At 44.8% G+C, this 14,864-nt stretch overlaps 1 protein-coding gene and 1 pseudogene across 1 annotated transcript in view; one reads left to right on the forward strand and one right to left on the reverse strand.

Moving 5' to 3' along the window:
- Positions 1-9,090: 9,090 nt before the first annotated feature.
- LOC141026523 (uncharacterized) lies at positions 9,091-11,254 on the reverse strand (annotated as a pseudogene).
- Positions 11,255-14,728: 3,474 nt separating this feature from the next.
- The window catches only part of LOC141026720 (uncharacterized), a 32,551-nt gene continuing 32,415 nt past the window's right edge, over positions 14,729-14,864 (forward strand). Inside the window, exon 1 of the mRNA XM_073503562.1 lies at positions 14,729-14,749. Coding sequence (XP_073359663.1) covers positions 14,729-14,749 — 21 coding nt within the window. The remainder of the gene's footprint in view (positions 14,750-14,864) is intronic.

Genomic DNA, 14,864 nt, shown 5'->3' on the forward strand with positions numbered 1-14,864 from the left:
TCCGACTTTCTATATGATGTAGCCTTCTGTTCCCTGGCTAGACATGGAGCACGAGTAGGTTTGCATTTTGTGCAGGGCTAGATATATCGATGGAGATGGGCATCGCATGTGGTCCATGGAGTCGCTCATTGGTTCTCTTTGCTGTAGAGATGCTCCTACTTAGTTACATGGATAATGGCAAGCATGGATGTGAGATCCTCACACAAGTTGCATAAGGCACGTGTATTCTCCATATATTACAGTCTCTAAAGACTACAAGAAAAACTCAGAAACTGAGGAACACGCACACACACAGTGAGAGAAACAAACTTTTTGGCTGATATATACATGGCGGATGGCGCTTATATATTTCTGCCATCATTTCACGGCTAGATAGATAGGTGTGAGTAAAGGAGAGCCATCTACCCATCACGGATTCTATGATGTGTTCAATCAATCCATCCACCCCTCTCATGCATGGTCTACACACACACACACACACACACACACACACACACACACACAGAACACATATACATTGTCCAATGTGCATTGAGCTTGAGCCACCTCCATTACCTTCATCCATCCATCCAACCGCATCTAATAAATTGAAAACTGAGAAAGACAGTCCAATAAACTGCAATTCACGTCGTTGTGTGTGTGTAGAGAGAGAGAGGAAAAGGAAAACAGAAGTTTCATGAGCTCATGATTGATGGACGGGACACGTGATGTTGCATGGATAAGGAGCCTGCGCGCACCTGCACTGCAGCCTCTCTTGTACTCATTGCGCCCCAAACTTGCAGCTAGCACTGAGTTTCAGAACAGGCACAGCTATCCACCCGAGAAACGAAGTGAAAACCTCAACCTCCTTGTCCGGACAGGTTAGGCTAAAACCCCGACTATGCATCGGGATTAGCTAATGAATCTGGTTCATCAATCCTTTGATGCAGTGAACCATTTAAAAAACTTGAAACCTTCCACGGCAATTAACCACCACACGTCAGACCCAGCATAAAGAGGACTAGAAGAAAAATGCGCGCTTCACCCCGCCATTTTTTGTTGGCCTCGCAATAATGTCGGGTCCTTAAGGGTAGGGTAGCATGCATCAAATCAGTTACTAATCTAGAAGTTTGCATGCATGTTCTCCAGCATGGTCACTAAGACATGCAAAAGGAGAACACCGACGCGCAGCCATATCTTGAAACAGAGATGCACATATACATACATCTTTTAAATACTTACAGAAGGATCTAAATCAAGTGTACCGCATGGTTTATATGAGTTGTAGTTGGCGTAGACTTAAATGAATATACACCCAAGTTTATTGCTTGCTGAGGATCGACTCAAAATTTCAACCAACCTCTCTGAGTCGCACACAACTCAAGCATATGTGAATATGTGTAAAATGGACAATTTCCTTGTGGCAACATCCACTAATTTCGTAGATCAACTATGGCCAAGGTCAAATATCGAAAACCATATGCACAATATATCACCCGGGCTGTCCGCCGCGCTGATTCTGCTGGCCAGGTTTTTTTATAGAAAAGGACGATTACCACCGGCCTCTTCAACTGAGCGATGCATGCAACCATTTTATTAATTATTCTCAGAGACCTTAAAATCATTACATGAGTAAGCCTGAAGCCACCATCTTGACGACACCCGTCGCTACTCCTACCCCTTGATGCAGGGGTGCCGAATGTCCGAGCTTACTACTAAACAGACATCGCACCAAAACCTAATAACTAATAACTAATGCTGGTTGCCCCATCCCAGCCAAGTACCGGGAATGGGTCACACACCGGTCCGACGCACTCACCGAGGCTACCGCAGCCGTGATCCACCTAACCATCTTCAGAGCAGGTACCGGCGCAAAGACCTTGCCAGGTCAGCTGTCGACGCCACCATGACGTCAGACAACGCCACCGCCATGCGCTCGTCTATCCAGCCGCATCTGTCGTTGATATCCAGCTGCACCATGCAGCCAATACACGTCGTCATCGACGCGGTAGAAACAACGTCGCACGTCATGGCAACCTCCACACCGTCGCCGCTGCTGGAGCTACGCGGAGTCCATCACCCACAACATCTCTCCGCTGAATAGCAGAACCCCCCAAGACGGCGCCTCCATGGAGGGTACGACGCGAAGGACACCGCCGCGGCCCAATCCAGACTGAATTTTGGACTTTCGTCCGGGAGGGATTCGGAGATGGATATGAGAAACCTTGACATCGCCTTCACGGAGGGTAACGGCGTCGAGAGACGCCGCCGATGCCGGACCGAACAAGCCGATCAAAGTTTCCTTCGGTCCCCATTCTATACCACCAAAACTCCCACTAGTAGAAAACAAGGAACTAGTCCCGGTTCCAGAGGGCCTTTAGACCCGGTTCTGGAACCGGGACAAAAGGGTCAGGACTAAAGCCCAAAACCTTTAGTCCCGGTTTGCTTACAAACCGGGACAGAAGGGGCTCCACGTGGCCGCTGCGGGACGCCCAGGTAGGAGGACCTTTAGTCTCGATTGGTAACACCAACCGGGACCAAAAGGCAGCCACACGTCAGCAGCTCGCAGGCGCTGGGATTTTTGTTTTTTGAAAGGGGGGGGGGTTAGGGATTTTGGAGGGTTAATTTAGGGGTTCCATATTGTGTTAGCTAGCTAACAGAGAGAAGTGACATCTCTTTCTCTGTGCTTGGTCGACGCTAGCTACTATACATATAGAGAGAACTCGACACGCTAGCTAGTAAGCAAATGAAGGAACCATTAATTACACAAGATCGTCATGAACATATACAGAGAGAAGTGACCTCTCTTTCTCCGAGATTGGTCGAAAAATAAGTTTTCTTATATCTATCCGACGCTACTAAATATATACAATATAACCTCTCTTACAATCCCTAACATATAAAATGCATTTCAACTTCCATATGGATTCCTCCGTCTTTATGTATGACGTGGTCAAGAAAGAATCCCCCCAATTCCTCTTGAATTGCTCGTATGCGATCATGTGGTAGGAGTTCATCCCGCATCTGCCACAACTAATTTAAAGAAGGGGGTCAATACATATATATGAATGAAACTCAACACAATTGATGGTAATAAAATAAAATTGTGAATATTGTTTACGTACTTCATATTCTTCGTCAGAGTAGCCCCGCTGAAAGATCGAGTTGTAGATAAACTCGCAAACGTAGTATCCACATAAATTATTCCCGCCTTCCTTCCGCAAGCACTTTACGGGAAATAGAGTTCAATCAAGCTAATATCAAGCATGATAAATGGTATTGATGAAACTAGAATCAATGAGAGATGTGCGGAACTAGCTAGTACTACTTACTTTGGGGTGTGTAAATCGCAGCTCCCTCTGCAGACCCAGAACCATTCCGGTGAACTTTTTCCAAACCCTCCCAGGCAAAGGAAATGATTACTTGATATCAGCAAATGAACGAAAGTTGCCGCTATGGTGCGATAATGATCGATTGAACTTACTTCTGGAGCATTGCAGTCATGTTCGCATAATCCTGGGGATCTTTACGTCTCGAGTCTAAGACATTTACTATTCCCCAGTCAAGCTTAATCTCTAGCAGAATAAAGTGGAAGCTGCGCACAAATAACTCATCAATTACATTACTATAAGCTCGAGTAAGCGAAACCGAATATGCACAAGACAATAACACTCACTTGAAGTTGTAAGGAAAGAGTATTTTAGCTTTGTTTTGATGTCAAAGTAACGATTGTAGCAAGTTGTCCTCAGTATCTTCGACTCTCTTTTTAACCGACCATTGATTTATGGTATTAGGGTTAATAAACCCAATGTCATGGATTTTTCCTTTTTTGCATTCGATAATCTTCAATCTGCATAATATAGTGAGGATAATTATATATACATGCAATGAAAGAGATGAGCTATAGAGACTTAATTACAGAAGTAATACTTACAGACAGTAGCAAGTCATGAGTTGTTTGTCGAGGGTGTCTTGATTGAATAACTGAAATAACTCCACAAATCCAACAAGCAACAACTCAACTCCAATGAGGCCGTGCTCATCTTTAATTCTCACCATCATACTATCCTTCCCAGACTTCCTGTAGGTATCCATGTACCATTCATGCAATCTTCGCATCATCGTTGTTAGAGGAGGCTGATCAGGTTTGACGAGAGGCTTCCCGTACTCGTATCTGAAGATCTCTGCTACCTCTAACGTTTCAAACTCTACATCATCGCTCAGGTAATCACCAGGATTGGTATCGGGCACTAGCCCCGGATGATTAGCGACGATATCGCTAGACACCTTGAGCGCGGGGCACGATTGCTTCGCCTATTCGCCGAGCTGGGGATTTTTTTCCCACTTCTTCGTTGTGCTAATCTTGCATCACTGGAAGTACTTCCCCCACCGCCGCACATCTTCATATTTCTTTTTAATACAGCGGACATAGTTGGAATCTGGCGGAGGCGGTGGTGGTCGCTTCAGGGCATCCAGAGTGCACTTCACTTTCACCGGATCTACGGTTTCCTTCGGAGGTGAAGGTTTCCATGCAAAATGGTCACTCACTTCAGCAGCACAGATGTCCGCATTTTCCTCGTCGGTCCTCTCATATGGTAACTTTTCTGGAGCCCGAGACATGTACCGCATTTGAATTTCTTCCCGCCTTTGCTTGTACTGCTAGCCGCCAGAGTGGCGGCATCTCTCTTTCACCGTTGCTGACGCGGCGGAGTCCGCTAACACGCCGGAGGAGGCGGAGTGCTCCGACGCGCTGTAGGAGGCGGAGTGCCCTCACGTGCCGGAGGAGGCGGAGGAGGAGTCTGAGTGCCCTGATCACAAACCGGAGGAGGAGGAGGAGGAGGAGGAGGAGTGCCCTGATTCGCCGGAGGAGGAGGCGTCCCGTTTGGAAGCTTGATGTACTCCTTCCTCCATAGACAGGTAAATCTTAAAGCATAAACCAGATGATTCTCCCCTTCACCTGTTGGGTAGTCAAGCTCCAGCTCCTCAAACCCCTCCATTATTTTATCCACCGTCAGAACAGGATAGCCATGTGGAATCGGACGGCAATGAAAATTTCCCTCAGGTTCAGGAGCTACAACAGAGCCGACCGACGCCTTCAAAGTCAGGTTCCGGCATTTCATCATTAGCTCGCAATGTTGAACCTCTGTGATACTATCCACAGGGTAGTGAGGAGCCATGAAATCAGGTTGAACGAGCTCCGTTCAAGCCACGCTGCTTCTCCGCTGAGATGGTGGGGTAGCTTCCTGGGCAGCGTCGAAGCAAGGATCTTCGTGCCGCTGAGATGGTTGGCCGGCAGCTCGTTGGATCTAAAGTTCCTCTAGCTTTGCTATTCTTGCATTGAGCTTCTGCATTTCGCTCGCTCCCACTTTCCTCTTTCTATTGCCGGGAAACCCATGCATCCACGAAACGGAGCCTGGTGTGCCTCGTGTTCGTCCAAGGTGCCCAGGATTCCCGAGGGCCTCTGCAGCTCGTTCTTCTCTCTGTCGGGAATGAACGTCCCTTCCTGCGCTGCCTTGATATATTTCTGAAGCTTCTTGATGGGTATTGCAAGTTGCTCGTCCGTCCAATGACACTCCCCTGTTTTTGGGTCCAAAGTTCCCCCAACCCCGAAGAACCAAGTCCTTGAACGATCTGGCCACTTCAATGTCGCTGGTTGGACCCCTTTAGCAAGCAGGTCTTGCTCAGCTTTGTCCCACAACGGCCGGGCTTTGTAGTAGCCACCTATCCCAGTGTGATGGTGATACTTCTTCTTTGCAGCATTTTTCTTGTTTGTCGGTGACCTTTTCATACCCTTCTCCGATTTCTTGTATGCCACAAATGCGGGCCAGTGATCTCTTATCTTCTTATATCGACCGATGAATTCTCGAGTCTTCCCTTTGTCGACAAACTTTGTGTTCAACTCTTTCTTCCAGTTCTTGAATAGATCTACCATCTTCTTAAGAGCAAACGCCTTGACCTTTGGCTCTATAACTGGGTTATTCCGATCCTCCTCTGGCGGGAGGCTGAAATTTGTCATCAGCAAGGTCCAAAGATCACCTTTCAGTCTATCCTTGACATAAGAAACTTCAGGGTTTTCGTTACTCTTATTCCATTGCTGGACGCTGATCGGGATGCTGTCCCTAACAACAGCTCCGCACTGATGTACAAACGCGTCCTTAGACCGCTTGGGAGCAACCGGTTGGCCATCGTTCTCGATTTCTGTGATCGTGAACCTTTCATCCTGGTGCAACCTTTTCTTCGGGCCTCGTCTCCTTACAGAAGTTTGGCTCGATCCGGAGGGCTATAAAGGAAGAAATAAGCGTTAATATATGTACATACCAAAACAATTAATGCATGAAGTCAGCACATGCTTAATTAATATATATACCTCGCCGGAGTTTGCAACAGCTCCCTCCTCCGTTTGGTCACCGGAACCGTCATCATGATCTCCTTCCTCTGCCATTGTTGGATTGCCGGAGCCATCATGATCTCCTTCCTCCTCCATTGTTGGATTACGGGAGCCGTCATCCTCTCCTTCCTGACCATCGGTGTCATTGAGAAATGACAAGGGATCAGCACCGGCGAGGATTATATCCCCCAACAACTGTTCTTGTTCTAAGTCTCTTTCCATAGTTTCTACAAATATTACAACATGGCAATATAGAAACATGAGAGATGGATATATTAGTGGCAAACATAGACCTAGCTAATTAATCACAACAAGGAATCATATACATATATGAGCGATGGATTAGTTGCGGACCGCCTCTCTCATGCATGTCCGACGTCCCCCCTCATGTCGAAGTTATCGGGGATATACTTTCAGGAGATGACACTTTGCAAAAAATATTTGCTATGCCTCGACAACGCTCTTTTAACTTGGTAAATTTGGGTGGCCTTGACAACGCTTCTAGGGTTTGGGGTGGCCTCAACAACGCTCTTTTAACTTGGTAAATTTGGGTGGCCTCGACAATGCTTCTAGGGTTTGGGGTTGACTCGACAAAGCTATTTTAACTTGGTAAATTTGGGTGGCATCGACAACTCTTCTAGGGTTTGGGGTGGCCTCGACAACGCTCTTTTAACTTGGTAAATTTTGGTGGTCTCGACAACTCTTCTAGGGTTTGCGGTGGCCTCGTCAACGCTCTTCTAACTCATTTAACTTGGTAAATTTGGGTGGCCTCAACAACTCTTATAGGGTTTGGGGTGGCCTCGACAACGCTGTTTTAACTCATTTAACTTGGTAAATTTGGGTGGCCTCGACAACTCTCCTAGGGTTGGGGTGGCCTCGACAACGCTTTTTCAGTCCCGGTTTGGATGGACTCAAGAGTTGGTCGGGCGAGAGGGGGTTGATCGACGTCCCTCGTCATGTCGAAGTTATCGGGGATCGTTTCGAGAGAAAATACAACACTTGATATGTTTCGAGGACTCCTCCCCCAACACGAGAACATTTTAACTTAGTAAATTTCTATGAACAAAAAAAATGATCGTCGAACAGACTTAATATGAGTTTTAACATAGAACATTCATCGAACAAACTTAATATGAGTTTTAACAGAGAACATTCATCGAACAAACTTAATATGAGTTTTTAGCAAGATCATCATGAACAAAAATATCACACTAATTTCTATGAAAAAAATTCCACAAACATCTCATATCGTCTCCACAAAACATCTCATACATCTCATCTCATCTCATTTCATCTCATATGAAAAAATAGAGCACATCTAAAAAACATCTATCTATAATCAAAAAAACATCTATCTATCATTAAAAAACAAAGCAATGGCCGGCGGCAGCAAAGGGGCTCAGGGGCACGTGGCAACGGGGAGCAGGGGACCATTGGAGAAGGGGGAAGCTTAGGGGGGGCGGTGGAGCTAGCTGGAGGCGGCCGACGCAGCAACGAGCAGGAGACCGGCGGGCTCGGGGCCACGTGCGCGACGACGGGGATGAGGGCGCGCGAGGAGGTCCAGCGCATCGGTGAGGGCGTCGGGGCAGTGCTCGGGGAGGCGACGGTGCAGTCCGGCAGCCTGACGGCGTCGAGGTGGTCCCGGCGCCGTCGAGGGAGAGGAGAGATCGAAGGAAGTGAATGAAAAACTACTAAGTGTTGTTTATATACCCAGAGCATTGGTCCCAGTTGGTGGCACCAACCGGGACCAATGCCCCCCTTTTGTCCTGGTTGGTGCCACTAACCGGGACCAAAGGTCAGTTTTCATCAGCCCAAAGGGCGGGAAGCAGAGACCTTTTGTCCCGGTTCGTGGCACCAACCGGGACTAAAGGGGGGCATTGGTCCCGGTTGGTGCCACCAAACGGGGCGAAAGGGTGGCATTGTTCCTAGTTCGTGCCACCAACCGGGACCAAAGGCCTGTGCCTGGCCCAGCCGCGGTGCGGTTGGATGTTTAGTCGCACCTCGCTAGCTGAGAGGCTTCAACACTAGTTTATAAGCGCGGGTGGGCCTACCACTTTGAGATCATCTCTAATGCAGGCCTACGGGCCTATAAACACTATCTCTGCCTATGGGCCTACTGGGTCTGCTGCGGGCCTGCATCCTAGCCCAACTAGCGTGTTGGATTTCTAGTCGTATGCACGCCGTGGTGGCCCAGTAGGCGGCATTTTTTAATTTTTTCCAATATTTTTTTGTTCTTTGCTTTTTTTTTTTAATTTTGTTTCTACTTACAGCTAAATGCTTAGAGCTTTTGAGTAGTTCTTTTTGATTTAGGTACAAAAATTATAAACTTTCTGTTAGTGCCATTAGTTTTCAAATTTGAATAGTTTAAATTTGTATTCTTTGAAATTTGTGCGAATCACTAGTTTGTGAATAACTTTACTTTAAAAATAGATTTTTGAGTGATTCTTTTTCCTGCTATTTAATATTAGTGTGTTTTATCATTATATTCAATTTGGTAATTTTTAGGTTATTTTAAATGGGTGTTTTAATAAAAACAGATTTTGGTACTTTAGTTTGCTATTAAAGTTTCCAACAAAAAATACTTTATGAAAATTCTATTTGCTATTAATGTTTTGAACAAAAAATACTTTGATAATTTTAGTTGCATAAATTTTATATAATTTTAGTTTCAAAAATACTAGAGGTTTATAAAAGATTTTTAGTTGATTCTTTTTGCTGTCGAAGAATATTATAGTTATGTTTTAGTTGATCATAACAGAATTTTTTAATTGATTCTTTTTAGTTCATTCTTTTTTGCTATTAGAGTTTTATAAAAGTTTTCTAGTTCATGTTTTTTTGCTATTAGTTCATTCTTTGAGCTAAATGACCCTGAAATTGAAAAGCACTACAAATGAACTCTGAAAAGGATGAAAGTTGGTAGAGTAAAGTCTGTTTTAAACCTTAAACTCGTAGACCTTGTCGGAATTGAACCTCCACCTCTGATGATACAGTCGAAGATGGTCCCCTGGCCAACGAGTACAGCTCATCAGAAACATTGTTATCACCCATGAGATGTGTTTGCAACCAAATGCCGGAAGTCCTGATGTGTTCACATGTAGTAATCCAGTCGTCACATTGCTCCGGGTGTTTGGAGCGCACAATATTGTTGTGTACATTGACATACGGGGTCACCAAGGTAGAATTCTGTAGAACTGTGTAGTATGCTTGAGACCAAGAATGCCCGTCCCTACATATTATTGAGTCTGCTCCTAGCGTGCCTTTTCTAGTCAGTCTTCCCTCATACCGCGATTGAGGGAGACCAATCTTGTTAAGGTCAGGAATGAAGTCAACACAAAACCCAATGACCTCCTCTGTTTGATGGCCCGTGGAGATGCTTCCTTCTGGCCTAGCACTATTACAAACATATTTCTTTAAAACTCCCATGAAACTCTCAAAGGGGAACATATTGTGTAGAAATACATGGCCCAGAATGGCAATCTCGTCGACTAGATGAACTAGGATGTGCGTCATGATATTGAAGAAGGATGGGGGGAAGACCAGCTCAAAATTGACAAGACACTGTGCCAAATCACTCCTTAGCCTTGGTAGGATTTCTGGATCGATTACCTTCTGAGAGATTGCATTGAGGAATGCACATAGATTCACAATGGCTAATCGAACGTTTTCCCGTAGAAGCCCCCTCAATGCAACCGGAAGCAGTTGCGTCATAATCATGTGGCAATCTTGAGACTTTAGGTTCTGGAACTTTTTCTCTGCCATATTTATTATTCCCTTTATGTTCGACGAGAAGCCAGACGGGACCTTCATACTGAGCAGGCATTCGAAGAAGATTTCCTTCTCTTCTTTGGTAAGAGCATAGCTTGCAGGACCGTCATACTGCTTTGGAGGCATTCCGTCTTTTTCGTGCACACGTTGCTGGTCCTCCCGTGCCTCCGGTGTGTCTTTTGTCTTCCCATACACGCCCAAGAAGCCTAGCCGGTTCACGCAAAGATTCTTGGTCACGTGCATCACGTCAATTGCATAGCGGACCTCTAGGTCTTTCCAATAGGGTAGGTCCCAAAATATGGATTTCTTCTTCCATATGGGTGCGCGTCCCTCAGCGTTATTCGGAACGGATAGTCCGCCGGGACCCTTTCCAAAGATTACATGTAAATCATTGACCATAGCAAGTATATGATCACCAGTACGGAAGGCGGGCTTCTTCCGGTGATCTGCCTCGCCTTTGAAATGCTTGCCTTTATTTTGACATTGATGGTTGGTCGGAAGAAATTGATGATGTCTCGGGTACACATTCTTCCTGCATTTGTCCAAATATATACTTTCGGTGTCATGTAAACAGTGCGTGCATGCGTGGTATCCCTTGTTTGTCTGTCCTGAAAGGTTACTGAGAGCAGGCCAATCATTGATGGTTACAAACAACAACGCATGTAGGTCAAATTTCTCCTGGTCGTGCTCATCCCACACAAGTACACCTTTTCCATTCCACAACCATTAAAGTTCTTCAACTAATGGCCTTAGGTACACATCAATGTCATTGCCGGGTTGCTTGGGGCGTTGGATGAGCACTGGCATCATAATGAACTTCCGCTTCATGCACAACCAAGGAGAAAGGTTATAGATACATAGAGTCACGGGCCAGGTGCTATGATTGCCGCTCTGCTCCCCAAAAGGATTAATGCCATCAGTGCTTAAACCAAACCACACGTTCCTTGCGTCACCTGCAAAGTCCCCCCACGTTCTCTCGATTTTTCTCCACTGCGACCCATCAGCGGGTGCTCTCAACTTCATGTCTTTCTTACGGTCCTCTTTGTGCCATCGCATCAACTTGGCATGCTCTTTGTTTCTAAACAGACGCTTCAACCGTGGTATTATAGGAGCATACCACATCACCTTGGCAGGAACCCTCTTCCTAGGGCGCTCGCCCTCAACATCACCATGGTCATCTCGTCTGATCTTATACCGCAATGCACCGCATACCGGGCATGCGTTCAAATCCTCGTACGCACCGCGGTAGAGGATGCGGTCATTAGGGCATGCATGTATCTTCTGCACCTCCAATCCTAGAGGGCATAGAACCTTCTTTGCTTCGTACATACTGTCGGGCAATTTGTTAGCCTTTGGAAGCTTCTTCTTTAATATTTTCAGTAGTTTCTCAAATCCGTTGTCAGATACACCATTGTCTGCCTTCCATTGCAGCAATTCCAGTGTGGCACCGAGCTTTGTGTTGCCATCTTCGCAATTTGGGTACAACCCTTTTTTGTGATTCTCTAACATGCGATCGAACTTCAACTTCTCCTTTTCACTTTGGCATTGTCTCTTTGCATCAACAATGACCCGATGAAGATCATCATCGGGCACATCGTCTGGTTCCTCTTGATCTTCAGCTTCCCTCGTTGTAGCATCACCGTATTCAGGGGGCGGATAGTTGTCATATCATCCTCTTCTTCTTCGTTGTCTTCCATCATAACCCCTCTTTCACCGTGCTTGGTCCAAATATTATAGTGTGGCATGAAACCCTTCTCAAGCAGGTGGATCTGAAGGGTTTTCGAGTCAGAGTAAGACTTCGTATTCCCACAAATAGGGCATGGACAACACATAAAACCATTCAGCTTGTTTGCCTCAGCCACTTCGAGAAAATTATGCACGCCCTTAAGGTACTCGGAGGTGCGTCTGTCACCGTACATCCATTGCCGGTTCATCTGCATGCATTATATATAATTAAGTGTGTCAAAAACCATTACAGAACATCATGAATAGGGAAATGACCAAATTAATAGAGGTTCATTATCACAGTAAGTTCATACATAGTTCTCATTGAACAACATATAGCTCTCTAGAGCATCTAATTAAAACATACATTGAAACTATATAAAACATTTAAATGCAACAACAAATGCGATCATAATCGCAACTAAGGTAACAATTGATCCAACGGCATAATGATACCAAGCCTCAGTATGAATATCATCTATCTATCTACCTATCTATCTATATCTATCTATCTATCTATCTATCTATACCTATACCTATACCTCCCTATACTAATCACAGACTCCCTAGAAATTACCACGTTAATTAGAAATTACCGGCCGTTAATTTGGTGGGGCCGAATTATTACGGTGTAGATCCACTCATATAATCCTTGCAATCTAAGGAAAAAAACGTAATGTATCTGTAAAAAAAACTGGGTACGTGAATAACCTATATATCGTACTTCCTAAAACTTGAGGCTTGCGATCTAAGAAAACAATAACATATAGCGTAGCTGTTAAAAAACAATCAATCGTACTTCTCCCTATATGCCTTCTTCTTTCTATCGTCATTGCATTAGTCTCCCTTGGCGGACGCCCAAACTCTTACCCTCGGGGGACGCCCAAACTCTTACGTGCGTTGTTGCATCTCTCCTGTAACACGACGATTGTTCTGAAAAAACAACGGCATAATCTAGCTTCTCGGTCGGCCCTTTGCCATCCAGCCACGGATTCTCCTCCAAGAAAAAGAGGATCCATCCAGGATACCTCACCGTCCTCTCCTCCGCTGCTTGCCCCATGTGCGGTGCCTCGGCTGCATCATTATGGCGAGCGAGGTGTTCTTCTCCTTGCCAGGTATCCGTGGTCTCCCTCAATTCATAAGAGCAGCCCCAGGCGAGCTTGACGGGAAACTGGTCGTCGCTGATGTCGAACTCTCCGTGGGATCACGGTCCAACTACCAGTCCTTCCAACCATCTCATTGTTGACTCTTCTCTCTGCAGCGTCCGTCACAGCCAAGTAAACCATCAGATAATTAATTCAATCACCTCGATCTGACGAAGGCGCCCTATTTTGTGTGATTTATTTGTCTGGAGTTCATGCATGATGATGATGATCTTGAGCTTTGACTGAAGTTGGTTGGCGTCTTGAAGCTGAGAAGATCGGGTTGTGCTGATTTTTTAAATTTCTGTTGTTTTTGCAGCCGAGTTCATGGTCACAGAGGTCATCATTGAGCAGGAGTATTGAATGCTTTTCCAATAGTACGAGCGCCCAGACTACAGGTTGCTTTAGGTTATGATTTCTTACTTTTTTCTTCAGTTTGTATAATTAGTTTATTATATGGTTAGTTGATACGTGAAGATGTTTTACTAAACAGATTGAAGTTGCCATTAGGAATCGTACCTGTCGGTTGGTTTGTACAGTGAATGCTAATTGAGTGATTAGATGCGTATGTCATTTCACCATTTAAAGATTGCTATATTGAGTGATTAAGATGCTGGAAGGTACGTACAGTTCAAGCTTCTCATAATGAGAAAGACGATACTACATTTTGTTTATACTCTAATTTGTAATTTTCTTTCAAATATCATTACAAAGATTTCCTCATTTTCTTCTAAATTGTGTGGGGCGCACATCATGGCTGCCATCATTGAGAATTAGCTCGGACTCCTCCTAATCAGTCTCACATCATTGTCGTGCTAAGAAATACAACAAGGAGGAGAGTCGGTTGGCAACATTTTATTTGAAGTGCAACCAATGACGAACATGTGAGTTGTGACAAGCTTTGTTATTGCTCACATTGGATTCATGTTGGAAATTCAGTTAATTAGTAATACCCCACTCCCACGTACTGATAGTCATGTATTTCTTGATGTCATAGGCTTGGAAACTGGTCATCTCATGACTATTCTACTGTTATGTTTTCTAATGCTTCATCCGTGTCATTGGAGGGATCATTCATTTTATAGGCATTGCCCTCCTTTTTAGGCCGTAGCTAATGGAACATAAATGTTGATGTGCTGTCCAACTAGACATCTCAAACATCATCTTGCAAGGCTGCAACGTCAAGATTATGTATGGTTTAGGCCATTGATTTTGCCATGTACAGTGGTCTGCAGCCAAGAAAACAGCGATGCCATTCTCAACTGATTGCTGTCACATTCCAACTGAGATGCATGAAGCCATGAAATCACATGATACAAATTATCATGGGATGGCGTTCAAGTGGCGTCCATGTTCTTGATTACGCTGATGGTGATTATCCTCATGGCGCTCTTCATACCCCATGGAGTCTGGAAAATGCCCAATGCCTGGAGTTCAAGATCAAGAAGGTTAGAAGGATGTTAGCATGTCTTCTTCAACAAAACAGGTAGCAGTGATTTCATAGAGACTGGCGGCTGTAATGAGGTTAGACATGCCGTGTTTGGCAAAAGTTTCCCTATATGGTTTAGAACTTTCTTAGTTTCAATCTTGGTACACTAATTAAGATTAGGACAACATAGTAAGATACACCCTCGCTTCCATCATTCCAGTAATATTTGTTTGATGTCAACCGAGGAAGAGACACTAGGGATTAGATGGTTGCTAGCTACCACCTACTGTAACATGAGACATGGACTTACCTGGAAACAAGGTATGCAAAATTCCGTTTTCCCATAATTAATCTACAAATGGATGAGTGGGCCTTTCATTCATGAGCATTTTTCAAGGTTCATGTACGAAGAAAGAAGGAACAATAATAAACATTA

The sequence above is a fragment of the Aegilops tauschii genome, chromosome 7 (genome assembly GCF_002575655.3).
Source record: "Aegilops tauschii subsp. strangulata cultivar AL8/78 chromosome 7, Aet v6.0, whole genome shotgun sequence".
In the NCBI taxonomy this organism is placed as follows: Eukaryota; Viridiplantae; Streptophyta; class Magnoliopsida; order Poales; family Poaceae; genus Aegilops; species Aegilops tauschii.